The sequence below is a fragment of the Tupaia chinensis genome, unplaced genomic scaffold (genome assembly GCF_000334495.1).
Source record: "Tupaia chinensis unplaced genomic scaffold, TupChi_1.0 Scaffold144276_1, whole genome shotgun sequence".
Taxonomy (NCBI): domain Eukaryota; kingdom Metazoa; phylum Chordata; class Mammalia; order Scandentia; family Tupaiidae; genus Tupaia; species Tupaia belangeri.
The window spans coordinates 2,949,105-2,971,648 of NW_006204133.1; the positions used below are offsets into that span (position 1 = coordinate 2,949,105).

The 22,544-nt window shown below is 37.3% G+C and overlaps 1 protein-coding gene and 1 pseudogene across 3 annotated transcripts in view; both read right to left on the reverse strand.

Annotated features, from left to right (window-relative positions):
- TSGA10 (testis specific 10) overlaps positions 1-22,544 on the reverse strand; it is a 169,332-nt gene that overhangs the window by 27,436 nt on the left and 119,352 nt on the right. For all 3 annotated transcript variants that reach the window (XM_006166591.3, XM_006166590.3, XM_006166589.3), the window contains exons 15-16: positions 21,112-21,297; positions 13,866-14,075 (exon numbers count right to left, since the gene is read on the reverse strand). In XM_006166591.3, coding sequence (XP_006166653.1) covers positions 13,866-14,075; positions 21,112-21,297 — 396 coding nt within the window. The remainder of the gene's footprint in view (positions 1-13,865; positions 14,076-21,111; positions 21,298-22,544) is intronic.
- LOC102496701 (uncharacterized protein C12orf45 pseudogene) lies at positions 1,061-2,099 on the reverse strand (annotated as a pseudogene).

The following is a 22,544-nucleotide window of genomic DNA, read 5'->3' on the forward strand; positions in this document are numbered from 1 at the left end:
CAGGAATGGTTTGGGCATTGGGAATTGTTGTGAACTAGACAAAGTCCCTCTATTCATATTTTTTATTTGGTAATAAAAATCATTTGATGAACAGGTAATATTACTAAAAATCAGGAGTTTTGTTTCTTCAAATTATAGATCTCTCAGTTATAATCCATGAGCTTCCCGAAACTTCTAATTAGTTTAACTAAAGATGTCAATACTGTATATCACTACTATTTTCTGCCAGCAAAATACTTCTGCAGGAATTACTCATTTCTTGTTTGTGTGACTTAACATAATCATATGACTTATTAACTTGATAACCAAGGGACATCCTTTCTTAGAGCATAAGTAAGTAAATAACAACTATGATGAGATCTCTACACTAAACCCAGTACGCCATAATTCTATCTACTAGTATAGATAGACACTACAGATATATTTTGACAATTTAACAGTGAAAAATAAAAATATTTCAACAACTATACTAACCTTCTAGACGGTTCCAGCTAGTACCTACATTAATCATGTAATACAAACAAATGTTTGTTTAGTTCTTATGGATAGTCTAGAGAAAATATTTTATAATGTGATTTTTTTCATAATCTTTACAATTAGGAAATTGCCTTTATTTCTTATTCCTTGAGTTACTTTGAGAAAAGGAGCTATGTGTTCCTTACTATCTTGCTTATAAGTAATTAAAATGACTTATTTCTAGTCATGAACCAAGTTAAAAACAGAACAAAATTGTCACTGTCCTTCAAAACAAACAGATTTATAACTTTGTTGATGTCCATTTTATCAATTTATCAGATTATTATTATGGAAGTTATCATAAGATATTAATAGCATGAGATGAGACATACTTCAAAACAACTTGACAAATGCTAATAAACAGTCCCCTTAAGCCCTTTTAAAAAAACCTATGAGCTGGTTCTTCCTTTAAGGCTGGTTGAAGAGACCAGACAGAAATGTGTTGCAGAATAAAGGTATCTATATGGCCACCAAGTTTGAAGACTTCATCCAAAAGGTTGTGAGGAAACTGTTTTTCAGATAATTTATTTTATTACTTATCTATTTATTTATTCATTGGACTATCCAAAACTTCAATCTTGCCTTTTCCATCTTCTGAATTAGGAAGCTTAATGTTATCTATGGTGACTTCACCAGCAATGCTGTCATCTTCATCCTCAGATTCTGAACTGTCCTCAAACAATCTTGTGAACTCTCTTAACTGTGCTCTTCTTTTGAATCTGACTGATTCATGTCAAACAAGGCCACATCCATTTGTACAACTTTTCCAAGAGTCCCATCAATATTTTCAACATTGAAACTACCAGGTGGTGCAGCTGCCATTTCTTTTTCATTTGCCTGAACCATCTTTGGGAGAAAGGTCTGTACTTGGTCCCATAAGGGACTCCTCTCCATCCAAACTGTTTGAAGAGTAGAGGTCTTTCTGGAATTAGGCTTGGACTAGATGAGTGACTTCTCCCATGTACCTCCACAGCCACTGCTCCCCACTGTCAACAGCTCCTTGGACACTGAGATGCCTTGGCAGTCCTGAAAGGACCAAGAGCAGCATAGGCAGATCTAGGACCCTCCATAGACATCCATGCTTCTCACGAGGAACCTGCACACCCAGGCCCCTCTGGAAAAAATTTTAAATGGTATATAACAATGTCTAAAATTTATTCCTTGAGAGGGGCCAGCAGGTGGCGTGGTGGTTAAGGGCGCTGGATTCCCACATGGCCAACCATGGTTTGAGTCCTGGACTGGCTTCCTTGCTTTCCCCCTCTCCCTTTCTCTCTCTCTCTGTCTCTCTCTGGTCAAGTTAAAATAATAACAAATGGAATTAAATAAATTATTAAAAAAATTATTCCATGAGGGAGACAGAGAGAGAGAGAGATAAGTACCTCAAACAGGCCCTTCAGGCTGTTATCCATCCCCAGCCTCGACCAGCCAGGACTATGTGTACTTGGCATGCACAGGGAGACCTCAAGACATGAACCTGCCTCAGCACTGTGGAGTGTTGTATTACTGCTATACCACTGACCAACATGATGTTCTGACATATATTGTGAAATGATGACCACAATCAAGCTAACTAGTATATCCATCACCTACCTCATCTAGTCAATATTGTGTGTATGTATGTAAGAGTAAGATCTACTTCCAGCAAATTTCAAGCATTCAATATGTATGTGTTATCTATAGTTACCATGCTGTACATTAAATCTTTCAAACTTACTCATCTTACAACTGAAAGTCTGTGTATTTTCACCAAAACCTCCCTTCTTCCCGTACCCTCCCACCCCTGGTCACTACTATACTGTTCTACTCTGTGAAACACACACAGAAGGGGCAAGGATTTTTTTGTTTTTGTTTTTAAAGAATATTTATTTATGAGAGAGTTTTGCTATAGGGCACACGCACTCACCAGAGAGCCACACAGAAAGTGAGAAGTCACCCCCTACTGGGGAGCGATGGCGATGCTGCAATCCCTTCTCCTCCATTCTCCCCTTGGGATTTTGGGCATGCACACATACATACACACACACACACACACACACACACACGCACACATTTTAAGCCGCCGGGTGTCAGGGACTCATACCACGGTCAACTATGTGGGAGTCCAGTGATGTAACCACTCTGCCATCTACTAGTCCCAAAGAATTATTTATTTAATTTAACTTATTATTATTATTATTACTATTATAAGTTCTAATTTGACTAGAAAGAAAGAGAGAAAGTGAGAAAGCAAGCCACCAGGTCCAGGATTTGAACCATGGCCTTCCATGTGAGAGTCCTGTACCTTAACTATCACACCATCTGCTGGCCTCCAGAAGGGGTAGTTTTGAGACAAATCATTATGACTTTCTCTGGGGGCTAGCAGGTAGCAGACCATGGTTGGAATCCTGGACCTGGCATATTGAATACATGCCCTATGGCAAAAACCTAAAAAAAAAAAAAAAAATCAAACAAAACAAAAAGACTTGCTCTGACCCCAGGAGGGCTCTTCTTAGCAAATAATGTCTGTGGTTCTCTGTTCAACTTGTAAGTGGCCTATTGTTTTGCTTCCTGCTTTCATGAGCTCTCAGCTCCTCCGAATTGTGAAAACACTGCTTTCAAAATTCTCTTTAGCTATTTATGTAATACTAAAGTTTCCAATTCTGAGATTCCATCTTAAAAACGTAAATGTGATTCAGACGAGAAGCCATTTTAAAACTGAGGTGTGTGTCCTGGCGTGTGCAGGGAGGCTATGCTCTAAACCCATCTCCTAGACTCCCAAAATATTCAGACAAGCACTGTGGAGGAGCGACTTTGTCACAAGATGACCACAAACAACCATAGAGGCACAAGAAACATGAGAAATCAAGAAAATCTCTCTCCCCTAAGGGAAAAGAACAGTCGCTCATCATCCACAGAAAGTACAGAATTCATGGAAATGTCTGATAAAGACTTCAGAATATTCATAGTGACAAAACTAAATGAGATGCAAGAGCTGAGAGATAATGAACTCCAGAAGATGCAGGAGAAAAGAGACAATGAGTTCCAGGAGGTGTTAAATGTCTTTCATAATCTGAAAGAGGAAATGCACACCATAAAAAAGAATCAAATGGAGCTATTGGAGATGAAGGCTGCCATTCAGGAAATCAAAACCTCCCTTGAAAGTATTAAAAGCAGATTAGTCCATGCAGAAAATCAAATCTCAGATGTTGAAGGCAAAACTTCTGATCTAGAAAAAACAACCAAAAAAACTGAGAAAATAACCCCCCAAAATGATAATACTATACAAGAAATACTAGACAGCATTAAGCGCCCAAACATCCGGATAATCGGTATCCCAGAAGGTGAGGAAACTAATAAGGGCATTGATAATCTGTCCCATGAAATCTTGGAAGAAAACTTTCCAAATCTAGAGAAGCATTCCAATATCCAGAGCCAAAAAATACAAAGGACCCCTAATAGAATCAACCGAAGAAGATCTTCTCCAAGGCACATCATACCTAAACTGGTCAAATCTACAAAGACAAAATACAAAACTTAGCAAGAGAGAAACGTCAGATTACTTATAAATACTATCCCATCAGGTTAACCTCAGACCTCTCATGAGAAACAATGCAAGCAAGGAAAGAAAGGGAACACATATTCAAAATATTAAGTGAAAAACAGTTTCAACCAAGAATACTATACCCAGCAAGATTATCTTTCATATGGAAAGAAAGGATAAAAACATTCTCACATAAACGATACCTGATAGAATTTGCCAGTAGTAGACCCACTCTTCAAGAAGTTCTGAAAGGAGTGCTCAACCAGGAAAACTAAAGACACATACAGAAATAACAGAACAAAAGGCAGCCAAGAAAACGACCAATTTAATGCTAGGCACAAGAAATATCAATAACAATATTGAATGTTAACTTCGAGGATTTAAATGGAAAGGTTGGACCACACCAACACTGCACATTCAACAGAAGAGAGTTTGAACATAAGACTGAACTGGCAAAATAGAATTTTATGATTTTTGAGTAAAACATTACTGATTTTTTTTAAACTATGCTTTGTTTTCCCAATTTAAACATTTTTACTTTCTTTTGAGTTGTTGATAGGTTCAGCAATTTGTTAAAATATTTTTCTTATTTGTTTCTTTAAATGGAAATATAAACTCTTTCTTCCTTCCTGACCCCTCTTGAATTGGAAATATTTAGGAGTATTCTTATTTTGTGGCAGAAGGGTTTTTGCATAAGTTCGATAATGTTTGTTGCATTGAATCAGAAATTGGAAATACGCATCATTGGACAGGGCTTTGACTGGAATGTCATATCTGAAGATCAATCAGAAAACTATGGAACTAAGTTGGAGCTCAAGTAAGCCAACAGAAGTTCTTAGAAAGATGGCCTGGCACCATAAACAGTTCTGCCTGGCAGAGAGGATTAGAGAAGATATATGAAAGAATTTATAACATAAAATAACCTGGACTTTTCCAGCCCAGCACTGTAATCAGTAGAGATTGCAAAAGAGCAACCACACCAGAGGATTATCTTCAGAAAGACTTTGAAGGAAGAAAAAGAGACTGATCTTTGCTAGCAGATGGTATATCACAGAATACTTGATAGGCAGGGCTGAATTGAGGTTTATGTGTGACTAGTGTGCTGGGCATTTGCTTTTCAACAATTTGAGTAGTTGACATGTAAATATTTTCTCAAAAGTATTTAAAACCATGCTGTTCCTGTTGTTATAGAGTCACAAACAGAATTATACAAAATTATAAGAAATATTTTTAACATTTATCTTTAAAATTCAGTATTTTGAAATTTTGAAAGGTGTTTATTAACTGTCAAGAACTATGAAGTATGAGCAAAACTTTTTGATATGTAAATGACTGGGAAAATGTAAAAATAAATAAATAAATGGAAAAAAGAATATGCAAATAAAAAATGTAAAGTGTGACAAAATTTTATGCAACAAAATACATACCATGTTGTTTTATACATAAAAATGTGGAAAAATTTATACCCAAATTTTTAAAAAGAGGGGTAACCATTTGTAATGTATTATTATTGCAAATGTGCAAAAAACATAAAAATATGATTAGGGTGGGGGCGACAGGTGGCATAATGGTAATGCTGCTGGACTCCCACATAGTCGACCAGAGTTCAAGTCCCAGGCCCAGCAGTTTAAAACTCACGTCAGGTGTGTGTGTGTGTGTTTGTGTGTGTGTGCCCAAAATCCTAAGAGGAGAATGAAGAAGAGATTGCAGCATGGGCATTCCCCTCAGGGGGTGATTTCTTGCTTTCTATCTCTCTGTCTCTGTGGCCAGTGCACATGTCTTATAGCAAAAATCTCTCCCAAAAAATAAAATAAATAAAAATATGAGTAGCGAGGGGCCAGCAGATGGCATAATGACTACGTTGCTGGACTCCCATGCAGTCGATCATGGTTCCAGTCCTGGACCCGGTGGCTTAAACTAACACAGGGTGCATGTGCGTGCATGCCCAAGATCCTGAGAGGAAACTGGAGGAGAAGGGATTGCGGCGTGGTCATCCCCTCTGGGAGTGATTTCTCGCTTTCTCTCTCTCTGACTCTCTCTGTCTTTCTCGCAAGTGCATGTGTCCTATAGCAAAAACCTCTCAAAAAATAAGTAAGTAAATAAATAATATGAGTAGCAAAAGAAAAGGGCTGGAAGGAAATGAAACAAGATGTGAGAAAAAGGTCCATGTTCTAGTTTTAGGCTCTGAAATCCAATGTAGTCTAAGATGATGAATGTGAATACTTTTCAAAATCCTTTGCTTTGTTAGAAAATTATATGAGATTTTCCAAAGCAGTTTTTCTATTATTTCTAAGGAAATTATCCATAACATAAGTCATAATTAAATAACATTAAAGAAAGGCTATCTGGAATTCATGTCCCCAATTTCCTCTTAAGAATTAGTTAACAGGTGGATATAATATTCATTTATTTTGAAGATAGAAAACTAAGGCCTGGGTAAATTGTAAGTGATATGGATACTTTAGGGGCAGTCAGATGGAATGGTGGTTAAGATGGTTGAATCCCACATTGCCAACTGAGTGGTTCAAGTCCTAGACAAAGTGGCTTGAAAACCATGCTGGGCACGTGTGTGTGCATGCCCAAAATCCTGAAAGGAGAATGGAAAAGAAGGGACTGTGGTGTGGCCATTCTGCTTGGGAGGTGCTTTGTCACTTTCTCTCTCTCTCCAGTGAATGCACATGCACACACACACGCACAATAAATATTTTAAAAAGAAAGCGAAGAAAACAGACTAAAAAGATTATAGAATTCCTGTTCTACTGTTTTAAATAACTTTTATAGGAGAATGAAGGTGGTGATGTAGATCTTTTTTCTTTAACTTCTTTTTTCTCATATAAATGATCTGAGTTCAATACTCAAAAATCAATGTAATCTATCATTTATATAGACTTAAGGGGGGGGGATCACATGATTATGCCAGTGTATACCAAAAAAAAAAAAAAATCACTTGACAAAAATTCAATGCCCATCCATAATAAAAACTCTCAGAAATGAGACCAGTAGATGGTGTAGCAGTTATATTATATTGCTGGACTCCCACGTACGTAGTTGACTATGGTTTAAGCCCCGGACCTGGCAGCTTAAAACACACTCCAGGCCTGTGTGTGTGTGTGTGTGTGTGTGTGTGTGTGTCCAAAATCCCTAGAGAAGAATGAACGAGAAGGGAATGCTGTGTGGCCTTCCCCCACTTGGGGGTTGATTTCTTGTTTTCTGGCTATCTCTCTCTGTCTCTCCAGGGAGCACATGCGCCCTATAGCAAAAATCTCTCATTAAAACAAAACTAAACTAAACTAAACAAAACTCAGAAATGTAAAGAGAGGGAAACTCTTGAGTCAGCAAGTGGCACAGAGGTTAAAGCAGCCGGATCCCACATGGCCAACTTTGGTTTAAGTCCTGGACCCAGTAGTTTGAAAATCATGCTGGACACATGTGTATGCATATCCAAAATCCTGAGAGGGAGAATGGAAGAGAAGAAATTGTGGCATGACCAACATACCTAGGGTGGTGATTTCTCACTTTCTCTTTCTCCCTTTATCTCTGCTTCTCTCTGACGAGTACATGTACCATTTAACAAACTACCTAAATAACAAATGAATATTAAAGAGGAAAATTCCCTCAACTTGATAAGGAACAACTACATAATACTACAGATAACAGTATACTTAATGGTGAAACATTGAATGCCTTTTCCCCAATATTATAAAGAAGGCAGGATATTCACTTTCCTCACTCTTATTTGACAAAGTGCTGAAGTACTAAACAGTGTGAAACAAAAAAAAAAAAAAGAAAAGAAAAGAAAAGGCATACAGACCAAAGGAAAAATAAAATTGCTCTAATTTTCAGGTAAGAAAATCCCAAAGAACCGACATAAAACCTTCATAGAAAATCCCAAAGAACCTACAGAAAAGCTCCTAGAATCAGTAAGTCAGTTCAGCAAGGTCACTAGATACAAGATAAACATTCAAAAATCAATTATATTTGTATATATTGGCAATGAATTTAGTAATAGGAAAATTTAAACTAGAACACTATTTATGATGGTTCAAGAAAGGAGAGATACTCTGGGGCCAGCAGATAGAATAATGGTTACATCACTGGATTCCCATGTGCTTGACCGAGGTTCGAGTTCTGGACCTGTGGCTTGAAACCCAAGCCAGGCACATGTGCATGCAGGCCCAAAATCCCGAGAATGGAGAAGGGATTGTGACATGGCCATCCCCCCGGGGGATGATTTTTTGTTTTCTGTCTCTCTTGGGAGCGCACACACCCTATAGCAAAAACAAAAAAACACTCTTAAAAAAAAAAAGAAGAGATACTTTGTATTTTGTAGGTATAAATCTAAGGAAATATATACATAACTTGCATACTAAAAACTAAGTCAAACTAATAAAATAAATCAAAATACATCTAAACCAAATATACCATGTTCATAGATTAGAAGCCTCCACATAGCAAAGATGTCAATGCTTTTTAAATTGATATAAAGGTTGAATGAAATTCCTATCAAAACCCCAGAGTGATTTTTTGTAGATACAGACAGGATATTCTAAAATTAATATGAAAAGGGAATTAGGTTAGAATAGTTTAAAAAATTTTGAAAAAGAAGCATAAAGTAGATGGACCGGAGATTAAGATTTACTCTATAACTACACTAATCAAGATTATGTGGTATTGATGGAAAGGCAGATCAACGTGAAAAAGCAAAAAACCCAAGATATACCAGGGCATCTCCAAAGAGTTCGTGGAAAATGTATATTATGAAAAAAACTGTGCAGATATCAAAAATTTTTTTCATCAAAATAAACTCCACTCTAATTGCATTTTTCCATGAACTTCTGAATTTCTCATATAGCCACATAAATATGCCCAACTGACTTTTCACCAAGGTATAAAATAAATTTAATGGTGGGAAATATAAGTTTTTCAACAAATGGTACCAGAGCAATTTAATGCCCATAAGAAAAAACAACCAAAACTTTGACATAAACCTCACAGGTTATACTCAAACTAACTCAAAATGAAACATGGAATTCAATGTGAAAAATTATAAAACATTTAGTATGAGAGCTAGGGAAAAAAATCTCTGGGCTCTAGAGCTATACCAAAAAATTCTTAGGACTTTAAAAGTGCAATCCATAAAAGGAAAAATATTAGATTTTATCAAAATTTAATACTTTCGATCTGAGAAAGACCCTATTAGATAAAAACAAGTTACATAGTGAGAAAAAATATTTGCAAACCACAATTTCCATAAAAATTGGTATCTAGAACATATAAAGGACTCTCTATACTGAAAAAAAAAAACCAAACAATCCAATGAGAACATAAACGAAAGACAAATATTTCACCAAAGAAAATTACAGATGGCAAATAACACCACAAAAAGAATTTCAACTTCATTAGCTATTTAGAGAGATGCAAATTAAAGCGACCATGAGGGGCCAGCAGATGGCGTAGTGGACTCTCACAAGACCGACCATGGTTTGAGTCTCAGACTGGGTGGTTTGAAACCCATGCTGAGCACATGTGTGAGTGCCAAACCCCAGGAGGAGAATGAAGGAGAAGGATTGTGGCATGGCCCTCCCCCTGGGGGGCAATTTATCACCTTCCCACTCACTGTGTCTGTCTATCTTTCTGATGAGCTCACATGACCTAAGGCAAAAACCTCTGAAAATAAAATATATAAAATGGCCATGAGCCACAGTGGTGTGCTTTGCAATGCTGGAAGCCATAAGAAGATTGAGGTTCAGTTCCTGGGTCAGCCTATACATATGTGCATGCCCTCAATACTGGCTGGCTTAGAAGCCTGGGGGTAGAATCTTAGCAGGAGGCCCTGCTTAGGGTTTTTTTCTTTCTCACTCTCTCACAATAATTGAATGAACTAAAACCAACATCACGAATATATAGCACTGTACAAACACTGAAATGGCTAAAAGAAAAAACAATGACAATACCAAATGCTGCCAAGGACATGGAAAAACTAGCTTGCTCATATATTATTGGTGAAAATGTAAAAATGGTACAAAAGGTAGAACCACAGTTTGGCACTTTCTTAAAAAACTAGTCATGCAACTAATATATGATCTTGAAGTTGTATTAACAGGCACTACAGAGAGATGAAGATCCACGCTTACACAAAAACCTGTACACAAGGGCCATCAGGTGGTATGAAGGTTAAGGTGCTGGATCCCACACAGCTGACTGCAGTTTGAGGCCTGGACCAGTGGGCTTGAAAATCATGCTGGGTGCATATGTGCGTGCCCAAAACCTTGAGAGGAGACTGGAGAAGGGATTGCAGTATGGCCATCCTCCCTGGAGGGTAACTTCTCACTTTCCCTCTCTATTTCCTCCTGTCTCTCTCTCTCTGAGCATGCACCCTAAAGCAAAGGTAAAAATTAAAAAACAAAAAAACAAAACAAAAAACAAAAACTGTACACAATTTTTTAAAGTAGCTTATTTGAATATTCACAAACTAGAAATAACCCATGTGTTCTTCAATAAGCAAATGGATAAATAAACTCTTGTTAAACCATGAATACTACCCAGCAATAAAAAGGAAAGAACGCATGCAACAACCTGGATGAATTTCCAGAGAATAATGCTGAGTGAGAAATGCCAATCCCAAATGTTATATACTGTATGGTTATATCGAGGTAACATTCTCAAAATCATGAAATCACAGAAGTGAAGGAAGGATTACTGGCTGCTGGGGTTAATGAAGGGTTGTGGATAGGAGGGAAGTGGATAGGGCTACGCAGATCCAGTGCTGGAAAGGTCCTGCACCCGGCCTGAATCAACACCAGCATTCTAGCTGTGATATTACACTCAGGTTTTGCGATATGTCACCACTGGGGGAAACCAGGTAGAGTACATGGATTCCCTTGCATTATTTCTTACAATTGCATGTATAGCTACCAATATTTCCAAATGAGAAGTTTAAATTTAGAAAAAATTATTTGATGCCCCCTCTATGCATCAAATAGAACACACAGCAAAATAAATTTTAAAAGTGAATAGCATGTTTCTTACACTTGACATTGCAGCTTATTGAGGAGATTAAGATACACACATAAGTAACTAAATTCCAAGGCAAAAAAAAAATTAATATTAGGAGTAGTTTAAAGTATATGGAAATAAGAAATAAGCTTCAAAACTTAGACTAAACATGTTTAAACTATTTCAGAATATAATAGGCATTAATATCAAACTTTCCATATAGTTCTACTAGAGCAATGGTTTCAAAACTTTCAGAAGATTAACCTACATGTCATTTTTTTTTGAGAGGTTTTTGCTATAGGGCACGTGTGCTCACCAGAAAGAGAGAGAGAGACAGAGAGACAGAAAGTGGGAAATCACTCCCCCCGCCAAGGGGGATGGCCACGACCCAGTCCATTCTCCTCCATTCTCCTCTCAGGATCTTGGGCACGCATGCACACGTGCCCAGCGTGAGTTTAAGCTGCCAGGTCCGGTACTTAAACTGCAGTCGACTACAAGGGAGTCCAGCGACATAGCCATTACGCCAACTGCTGGTCCCTCCTACATGTCATTATGTATTGTTTTTAATAAAATTTGGTATGATATCTTCTGGTATACCAGCTTTATATTGTTTCAGCAACATATAAAATTTTACCAATTTAAAAATATTAAGTAAAAATATTTAAAATTTATTTTAGTTGACACATAGTAATTGTACGTATTTATAGAGTACAGTGTAATTTTTCTGTACATGAATACAATGTAATGAACAAATCAGAGTAATTAGCACATCCATAATTGCAAACATTTATCATTACTTTGCACTAGGAATATTCAAATTCCTCCCTTTTAGCTACTCCAAAACACACATTAAATTATTAATTATAGCTACCCTACTCTAATACAGAAGAAACTATTCCTCCTAAGTGTAATATTGTATCCACTAACCAACATCTCTCTATGCCTCCTTCCCCCATACCTTTCTCAGTCTCTAGTAATTACTACTCTACTGTACACTTACTTGAGGTCAATTGTTTTAGTTCTCACATAGGACTGAGAACATAAGATTTTTTTTTTCTATGCCTGGGTTATTTTACTCAACTTAAAAAAAATTCCACCATTTGAAATGTTATAGTGAATTATTCATTAATTACTTTTATCTAAATTCTTAAAAAATTCTTCTGAGATAAAAACAATAAGAATTTAAGGGGGCCAGCAGATGGCATGATGGTTAAGGTAATTTAAGGGAGCCAGCAGATGGCATGATGGTTAAGGTGCTAGACAGATGCTGTCCTACATAGCTGACAGCAGTTCAAGTCCCAGACCTAGTGGCTTCTCACTTTGTCCCTCTTGCTCTCCCTCGCTCCCTGGTGAGCATACATGCACTATAGCAGAACTTAAAATAATTATAATATTAATAAATTAAATAAGTAAATAATTAAAAAGAAATAATTTAAGGAAGGGTGAGAATTCTGGCAAATACCACTTCATTCAAACATTAACAGTAAGTGTCAGCAGGTGGCATAAAGGTTAAGGTGCTGGACTCCTACATTGCTGACTATGGTTCAAGTCCTGGACCTGGTGGCCTGAAAATCCTGCCAGCCATGTGTGTGTGTGTGTGTGTGTGTGCGTGTGTGTCCAAAATCCCAAGAGTAGAATGGAGGAGAAGTTACTGTGGCATGGCAGTCTCCCTCACAGGGTGATTTCTCACTTTCCCTTTCACTGTTCCTCTGGTTGAGTGCATGTGCCCCATGGCAAAAACCTTAAAAATAACATTAATAGATTCTTTCAGAAACTACTCAATACATGATTCTTAAATGTATCATCAAGCAGTAGACTAACAAAATGAAAGTTCAATGGGATTTGGTAGTAATAGAAGTAGACAGGTGTTGTCCTACATAGCTGACAGCCATTCAAGTCCCAGACCTAGTGGCTTCTCACTTTGTCCCTCTTGCTCTCCCTCGCTCCCTGGTGAGCATACATGCACTATAGCAGAACTTAAAATAATAATAATATTAATAAATTAAATAAGTAAATAACTAAAAAGAAATAATTTAAGGATGACCTAACATGACCAAAATTTGCCAATATTTCAACTACACTCTGCAGGTGGGCTCCTTCCATATCCAGACTCATCTCCAGCCACATTCTCCCAGGTATGCTACAAAGGCTATTTACTTAACTATTCACTCAGAAATCCCTGTGTACTTCCTATCATTGCCAATGTTGTTCTTCCCCTGAATGGGATGCCTCATCCCTCCTGAGTTGAGTAATCCCTCTTTGTGAACTCTTCCCTGATAACTATAGGTCAAACAGGAATTCCCTTACAGAACCCTGAGTATTTCCAATGAGTATAACATTCATAAATGTCTTGTATGTTAACAAGAGGAGGTCCCCGAGGGCAAGTGTCTGTATCTTTTGATCATTACATTCCCAGTTGCAAGTATAATGCCAGGCACAAAGTTGATATCATCAATTGAATTACAGTTTAAAATAACCCAATTAGCAAATAAATTTAGCTTGAAAGAATATTGTTTAAGTTATAATTTATCTGAATAAATCTCAATTTCATGGTTCTTTGCTGACTGTTATGTCAACGTGTTTTATAATTCTGCTGGCTAAAAGTAAATGCAAATTACACGCTCAAGGAAGAGTTTCTGTTACATTCTTGAATTCTTTGGAACACAGCTGTCATAAAGTAATCTCTTGGACTTTAAAAATAAAATCTAAAGTTGAAAAACATGGTTTGATGTTATAGCTTTTTTTAAAAAAAAAAACCCTTGCTTTTTCAAAATTGTAGTAACTCTACAATAATAGCAATTTTTAAAGAACCTTTTAAAAATGTATTACATACCATTTCTATTTCTTGATCTTTGGCAATCAGCTGTCGGTTAAGAAGTTCTTTGCTTGAGTCAAGTTTAATGCAGAGCTCCCTTGTGGAAGACAAATCTGCAAGGGCAGACACTTTTTCAAACTGAACCTTCTGAAGCTCCTCTTCCATCTTTACAACAGACTTATGTAAGGTGGAAATCTGGGACTTGTAAGACCTTTCTGCATTTAAGTGCTGCAAGGACAAAATTATTACACACACACATACACACACACACGTGTGTATATGTATAATATATATATATATGTATGTATGTATATATATAAGACTGGAAAAAACACTATAGCATGGAAAACAAAGTGGAACAAATCTTTTAACAAAAGTATCCTTAAGACTATGAGACGTTTTAGATGATACGGGACGTGAAGGTACATATAAAACACCTTAGGAAAGATAAATTCAGGCTTCAGGTAGCTTTACAAAAAAAAATCCATGAGTAGGGTGGTGAACTGGTCATTCCTTCTAATTTACTTAGAAAAAAACCTATTCTTGCTTAAAAATCTCCAGCCCCAAAGCCAGTTGAGATATATACACGTTTGGTCTGTAGTTCCGTCTAAAGGTGCCAGTTTCAACTATTCCATCATAATACAAATGTTAAAGACAAAACATTAACCACTGGTTCATTCATAATACCCATTTGCCAATTGTTCACGGCCATATTGATATTTATCATAATGCCAAAAATGAGGACTGATAATACTCTAATACTAATATCTCCCAGGGAAAAGTCTAAAAAAAAAGTCACACATTCATGGTTTGGGAAATAAGAACATGTTTACAAAACCATTACATGAGATTCAAGTTACATAAATGCTTTCAAGTATTCAAGATAATGCCACTCCCTCCCCTTTCTTGTTTCAGAAAAATGTCTTACGTAAGTGCACTGCCACCTACAGAGACGTATTTGTTTGCTACGGTGTGAAGAAAACAGAATTGAGAGGCAAAGAAATTTATGTGCTGTTCCAAGTATGAAGCACTAAAAATTGCTCCTACTATATGTTATCTGGCCACAGTGCTCTCCTACCTTCTCCATCTATCCCTCCGTTCCTTCCTCACTTTTTCTTAGTCAGTATTCATACCAGCGTTTCACCCTTTTATCCATCTGCACACCCACATGTCCCATATTTACCAAGTATATCCTATGCTGTAATCACTGTGCCTACATGCATATTCAATGGCAAGCAAAAAGTCTCCGCTTGCGCCAGCAGGTGACAGGGTGGTTAGGGCGTGGGATTGTCACATGGCCGATTGCAGTTTGAGTCCTGGATGGGCAGCTTGCTTTCTCACTTTCCCTGTCTCTGTCTTTCTCTGGTGAGCCCCCGTGCCTTGCAGCAAATTAAATAATTATTGTAATAAATTAATTAAATAAATAATTCTTGTCTCTGCTCTTATAGATACTGGACAACTAGAGGATTCATGTATCAATCAAATACTAATTCAGATAAATGTATAAATATATATTAAGAGAATATTTCTGGGCTCAGCCTGCTGGTGCAGTTGGTAACAAACTGAACTGCAGTGTTGGAAGCCATGTGGCCAACCATGGATTAAGTTTCCCTGGGTCAGCTTGAAAACAGGCCAAGGGGAAATCACAGGGTGATGAGACCCGGTAAAGTATGTTTCTCTCCCCCTCCCCCCACCATGAGCACTCTATCATGAATAAATAAATACACTTAAAAAATGACTTAAGAAAATATTTCTGGAGAAAGAGTATAGAACAAAGAAAACTGATCTACACTAAGAGAGAAGTCAGGAAAGGCTTCCTGGAGTAAATGCAAGTGAAGGAGCTGATATCTGAATAGTGCACAGGGATCTTTTTCTTCCTCCAAAAGAAATATTTTTTAAATTTTAACTTTATTTATTTATTTTAATTATACCAGAGAGTAACAGAGTGAGAGAGAAAGAAAAAAAGAGAGAGGGAAAATGAGAAAGCAAGCCTCTGGGTCCAGGACTTGAACTGTGGTCAGCCATGTGGGAGTCCAGCACCCTTACCACCATGCCACCTGCTGGCCCTGGTACAGAGATCTTTAAAAAGTTAATGGAAAATGTGCATTATGAAAAACTTACACATGGATTTCAAAATTTTTTTAAACTAAAACAATTTTTTTTAATTCCACTTTTTTCATGGGGTTTTTGAAATCCCCTTCTGTGGTATATTGGGGAGGAGAACTTTTCACATGGAAGGAATGGTAAGCTAAAGATTCTGTGGAGGCACAGAGAATGATTTCCCTAAGAACTGAGAGAAGGTGAGTGTGGCTGGAGCTCAGAACCCAGAGAGAAGAGTGGCAGGAGATGCAGCTGAAAAGATACACAAAACTTCAAGCTGTGCTAAAATTTTGGGCATGCACATGCTCCTGTCTTTCACTTTCATGAGAAAAACAAATTTAAGAAGATGAAAAAGATACCAAGGACGTGTATTCACAAAGGAAAGGCCATGTGAACATAGTAAGAAGGTAGTCATTTGTGGGCCAAGGAAAGAGGCCCCAGAAGAAACCAGGTTGACCTGCTAGCGCTGTCACCTTAAACTCCCAGTGTCTAGAACAAAAGGAAAAAATCATTCTTCTATTGTTCAGACCACCTAGTTGACGGGATTTTGTTATGGAAGCCCAGCAAACTAATGCACAAACTAAATGTTCACCGACAGGTAAATAAACAAATTGTGATATAGCTATGCAATGAAATGCTACTCGGCACTAAAAGGAAATGAACTTTAAAAATATAAAAAGAGGAATGAACTAACATGCATCAACAAGAATAAATTTCCAAAACATTATGCTGAATGAAAGAAGCTGAGACACAAATAAGCACGGACTGTGTGGTGCGGCTTAAATACAATTCTGGAGAAGGCAAGTTTAATCTGCGGTGACAGAGAGCAAGTCAGTGCTGCCTGGGAATTTGGACGGATGACTGCAAAAGGGCTTGAGGGGTCATTAGAGAGGTAACAGAATGCTCTAACACCTAAGCTGACTGTAGTTGTGATCACGTAAGTGTATTCATTTGTCAAAACTCATGAATTGTACGCTTAAAATGGGTACTTTAATTTCACGTAAATTATACTTCAATATAATTGGCTTAAAAATTAGATTTACCAGACCACCCTGGCCTAGTGGTTATAGCGGCTTGCTCCTCATAGTTCAAGTCCTGGACAGGTGGCTTCAAAAACATGCCTGACGTGTGCATGTGTGCCCAAAATCCCAAAAGGAGGGAGAGACAGAGAAGGGAATGCAGTGTGACAATGCTCCAACGGGGTACTTTCTTGATTTCTCATTGTCTCCCTCTACTGAACACACACACCTCTGGCAAGATTTTAAAAAGAAGAGAGAAAAAGAAAATGAGAGAAGGAGAGACAGATAGATGCACACACAGGGTATGTACGCCTGTGTGCCCCAAATCTCAAAAAGATGAAGAAATGGAGGAGAAGGGATTGTGGCATGACCATGCACCATGGAGGCTGCTTACTCACTTTCCCTCTCACGTTCTCATTCTCACTCAGTCTTTCTTTCTCCAAGGCACGTGCACAAGCCCTCTAGAAAACTTTATAAAAATTGTATTTGCCAATAGTTGATAAATAATAGAGAGCTACATTAAAAATAAAGCATATTTTAAAGCAAAAGCATTAATTATGCAAATGTCATTATACAACGTTAAAACAATTACTTTTCTTGGAAATATGTAAAAATAATGAACTGGTATGAAACTAATAGTCTCAAAAATAAAATAAAAACTGAGAAAATCATTCAGAGGGAAATAGACAAATCCACAATTATAGAGGAGGATTTTAATATATCTCTCTCAGTAATCGAAAGATCAAAATTACAAATTTAGTAAAAACTTATAAAAATTGACTGATACTAGTAGCAAGCCCTATCTATCTATCACACACTTATATACATACACACCCAATAATAGGTGATCTATCTAATATAACATACACAGACACATAAATATAGGTAATCACGTTGGTTGAAAACCAATAAAGTCAATATTATTTAATACTGTGAACCCTGTCACTAAGCAAGTCTTAACAGATGCCAAAAAATTAGTATTATAGAAATTTATTTTATTTGGTCACAAAATCAGAAATACTTGACAAAATGTCTAACACAACAAAATAAAAAAAAATGAGTAATAACCTCAAGTCCCCTATACATTGGGAATTTATAAAAAGTTCAAAAATAATCATAATGGGGGCCAGACTGTGGCATGGTGGTTAAGTAAGCTGGATCACCACATGGCTGACACCATGGTTTGAGTCTCAGACCTAGTAGTTTCAGAAATACCAGAAGAGAGATAATTGGGGAAGAGATTGTGGCATGACCATGCTTTCTTGTTTTTCCCCTTTCTCCTTCCTCTCTCTCTCACTGTCTCTCTCTGGGGAGCACAGGTGCTCTGGAAAAAAAATTGTAATTATAACACAATTAGGTGATATTTAAAACTGAATGGCTGTGAAAGCACCTCAAAACTTGTGAGTTGCAGCCAAAGAAATAGAATTTCCAGTATAAATGCATAGAAAAGAAAAAAGAAGTCATAGAACATGAGCGATTTATTCTAAAATTCATTTGAAAGAGTTTAATAAGAGCCAAGTATCATCAAAATAACTTGGGGCAACATTAACTCTCCCAGATATCAAGACTCAACACAAAACCACAGTCGTTGTGTAACTGTATGAATGTCAAGGCAATAGATGAAGAAATCTATGGAACAAATGTACAGGAATTCATTTTAATGAGAGACTAAACTTACATTCTGGTGAAGAAAGGGCTTAAAAATTTAATTAAAATTTTAAAAGAACCTGAAATTTTTTATTTTTATTTTATATTCACAAGAATAATTATCTCTAATGGTGAATAAAATCAATCTCAAACAGATTAATGACCTAAATGTAAAAGGACAAAGTTTCAAATACTTCTATTAGACTTTTCAACCTTTTAAATAAAGACATAGGAAAATATTATCCTAGCCTTGGAACAGTAAACAATTTTTTTCTTTCTATCTTTCTTTCTTTCTTTCTTTTAAGGTTTTGCCATAGGGTGTGTGCACTCACTAGAGGAAGGAGACAGAGATGGTCAGTGAGAAGGGGGAATGACCACACCACAATCCCTTCTCCTCCAGTCTCCTCCCAGGACTGGACACACATGCACATGCACATGCACCCAGCGTGATTCCCAAGCAGCCGAGTCCGGTGCGTGAACCAAGGTCAGCCTCGTGAGAGTCCAGTGCCCCCACCACTATGCCACCCACTATGCTACCCGCTGGCCCCAGAAAATGATTTCTTACAAAAGATAAACCAGGGCCTGGTCCTGTAGTACAGCAGTGGTTCAGTGCTATGCAAAGATAGCCAGATCCCACATGATCAACTATGGTTTGAATCCCAGCCCCAGTGGCTCAAAAAACACATTAAGCACTTGTGTGTGCATGCCCATAGTTCTGATGGAATAGAGAAAAGTACAAACAGGGTTGTGGTATGACCATACCCCACTGGGATATGCTTTCTTTCTCTCTCTCTGGGTAGAGTACATGTCCACTGGCAATTACATACACACACACACACACACACAGAGGAAAAGATTGATAATTATTCTGTGTACATGAGAATTTAGCATGTCTGTTTCTACTGTAAGTGAAGACAAGTCACAGACAAGGGTAACTATTATCTTTAAAAGGATATATAGAGAATTCCTATAAATTAATATAAAAAAGATTAACTTAATAGAAAAATGGGCAAAGTTTATGAAAAATTAATTGAATAAAAATTTAAGACAACATTCATAGAAGAAGAATTTTAAAAGGCCAAGAATCATGAAAAATCCCAATTTCACTTAGAATCAAGAAAAAACACACAAAGTATGGAGAAAATTTAAGTTTGTTGATATCAATTATTGATTACTTTTTGAGAAAATAGCAACTTATGACCAGTGGAAGAGTGAAACTTAGGAAGCAATTAAAAAGGAAAACATTTATATAATATATTTAACTGTTTGAATGAAGTATTGTAACACATATATAAAAATATATATTTCAAATTACAACATAGGAATGAAGTGGTGTAACACATATATAAAAATATATATTTCAAATTACAACATTAAGCAAAAAGGCAAGTTGCAAATGGTATCTATGGTATGTCTGTTAACAATTAGAAACTTAAATCATATGGAACATTATACATAATTTGTGAGGATATGTAGGAAAAGTAGAAACACATGCAAAGGAGTCAGACACATGGACATGAAAGCTACACAGGCCAACAATTAGCGAGAGAGGAGGGAAAAGGGTGAAGTAGAGTTATGTTTGCACTGTTTTGTTTCTTTAAATAAAGAGATATTTGAAGCAAATATGGCAAAATGTTAGCATCCTTACATCTGGGAGGTGAGGATATGTGTGTCTGTTTTATTATCTTTTGTTTGTAATTTTCTATAAATTTGGTATATTACCTAATTTTTAAGAAGTGCTAAAGATTATTCTGGTTGTAGGGCAGTTAAGAGATTAGAGGAAAACCCGAGTGGATACAGGGAGAATAGTTACCAGGCTACAGTTCAGAGTATGTAAATAGTTTAAGTGTGTATTTAAGATATCTAATTTACAGAAAATCAAACGGGTTTTTTTTTTTTTTTTTTGCTATAGGGTGCGTGCGCTCACCAGAAAGACAGAGAGAGACAAAGAGATAGAAAGCGAGAAATCACCCCCCACGGGGAATGGCCACACCGCAATCCCTTCTCCTCCATTCTCCTCTCAGGATCTTGGGCACACATGCACATGAGCCACCAGGTCTGGGACTCGAACTGCGGTCGACTACATGGGAGTTCAGCGACATAGCCATTACGTTAACTGCTGGTCCCAAAACAGGATATTTTTTTTTTTTGAGAGATTTTTGCTATAGGGTGCATGCACTTGCCAGAGAGAGAGAGAGAGAAAAAGAGAGAGAGACAGACAGAAAGTGAGAAATCACCCTCCAGAGTGTGGGAGAAAGATGGCCACACTGCAATCCCTTCTCCTCCTTTTCCTCTCTGGATTTTGGGCACACACACACACACACACACACACACACAAACACACACACACCCCTGGCATGAGTTTTAAGCCACTGGGTCCAGGACTTGAACCGCAGTCAACTATACGGGCATCCAATGACATAACCATTATGTCATCTGCTGGTCCCACAAAATTATCTTAAATATTATGCAGGATGTATCATATTTCCAAAACTTACTTGCTCAACTTCTCTGTTAAGGGAATCTACTTTTTCTTTCAATCTGTTACCCTCTGCTTCAGCAGTGATAAGTTCTAATTTGAGGGTATTATTATCTGCCTCTGATTGACGGGCCTTATTTTCCCAGTTTTCAGCATCTTCATTGGCTTTACGGAGCTGTTCCATCATTTGCCGGTTCTCGGATTCCTGAAAAGAAATTCTAAGTTATTACTTCAACACTTTTAAGATTTTCAACATATGGTACAAATTAAACCCTCTTCTCTAGGTCACTGGGTATTCACTTGCTATGAAGAGCATTTGTAATATAACTTTGAGGGAACCTCTCTGTATTCCTAGATAGAAAACTGGTCATCCTGAATTTATAAAAGGAAGTGAGATCAGTATCTGTTATGGCATCTGAGTCTCAGCCATCCTGCTAGTAAGATTAAATAAAGGCAGTTACTCATATTGTCTGGATCTGGATGAATATATTTTGTTCAAACAAAATCCTTTATTGCCTCCTTTTCCCATATGCTTACTCGTTACTTGTTGGCCTGGTTTCTGAGCCTCCCTTTCCTACCTGCACTGTGTTCTGATCACTTCCTGGGTTGTATGGGCTGCCAAGTTTCAATCGCTTGTCTATCTTAAATGTCCACTCCTGATCATTCTCTTGGTTTGGCATGTTTTCCGCCTTTCATTAACAGTCTTAGCCTTAATTTTCTTGATCATGGACTGCTCTATGGTTCACTTTCACCAGCTATTCTAGAAACTTGCCTGAAATTGCTCAGAAATAAAACTAATTTATGCAAGTAAAAACTATTCATAAATATGTATTTATGTATATATTGGGAAAATACATAGCCAGATGTTTTGTATGTGTTTGTGTCCTGTTGCTGTTTTTTCAGACAGTCTGGCTATGTCATAATCCTCCTGATTTGGCTTCCAGAGTAGCTCGAACTTAGGTACATATTGCCTTGGGCTTTTTTGGTTTTGTTTTTCTTTTTTAGGTTTTTGCCATCGGGTGCATATGCTCTCTGGAGAGAGACAGAGAGAGAGAGAGAGAAAATGAGAAACCACCCCCTTCAGGGATGGCTACATCACAATCCCTTCTCCTCCATTTCCTTCCTGGAATTTTGGGCATGCACACACATGTGCCCACTGTGATTTTCAGGTCTCATCTCTGAGACTTGAGCCTCAGTTGGCTGTGTGGGAACCACCGGCTGGCCCCACTTTGGACTTTTTTAATAATGGGCTAAGAATCACATCCAAGCCTCCCATAGAGTCTTAGCCTGACAAGCAGCAGAGGCTGGGTCTAGAACAGATTTATTTTTAATACAGAAGACAGGTGTACATGACAAAGGGAGGGAGAGAAAAAGGAAGGGGAAGAGGGAGGCAGAGAAGGAGAGATAAAGGACCTCCTAATGGGGTCTGGTCATGCTTCAATCCTTCTTTCT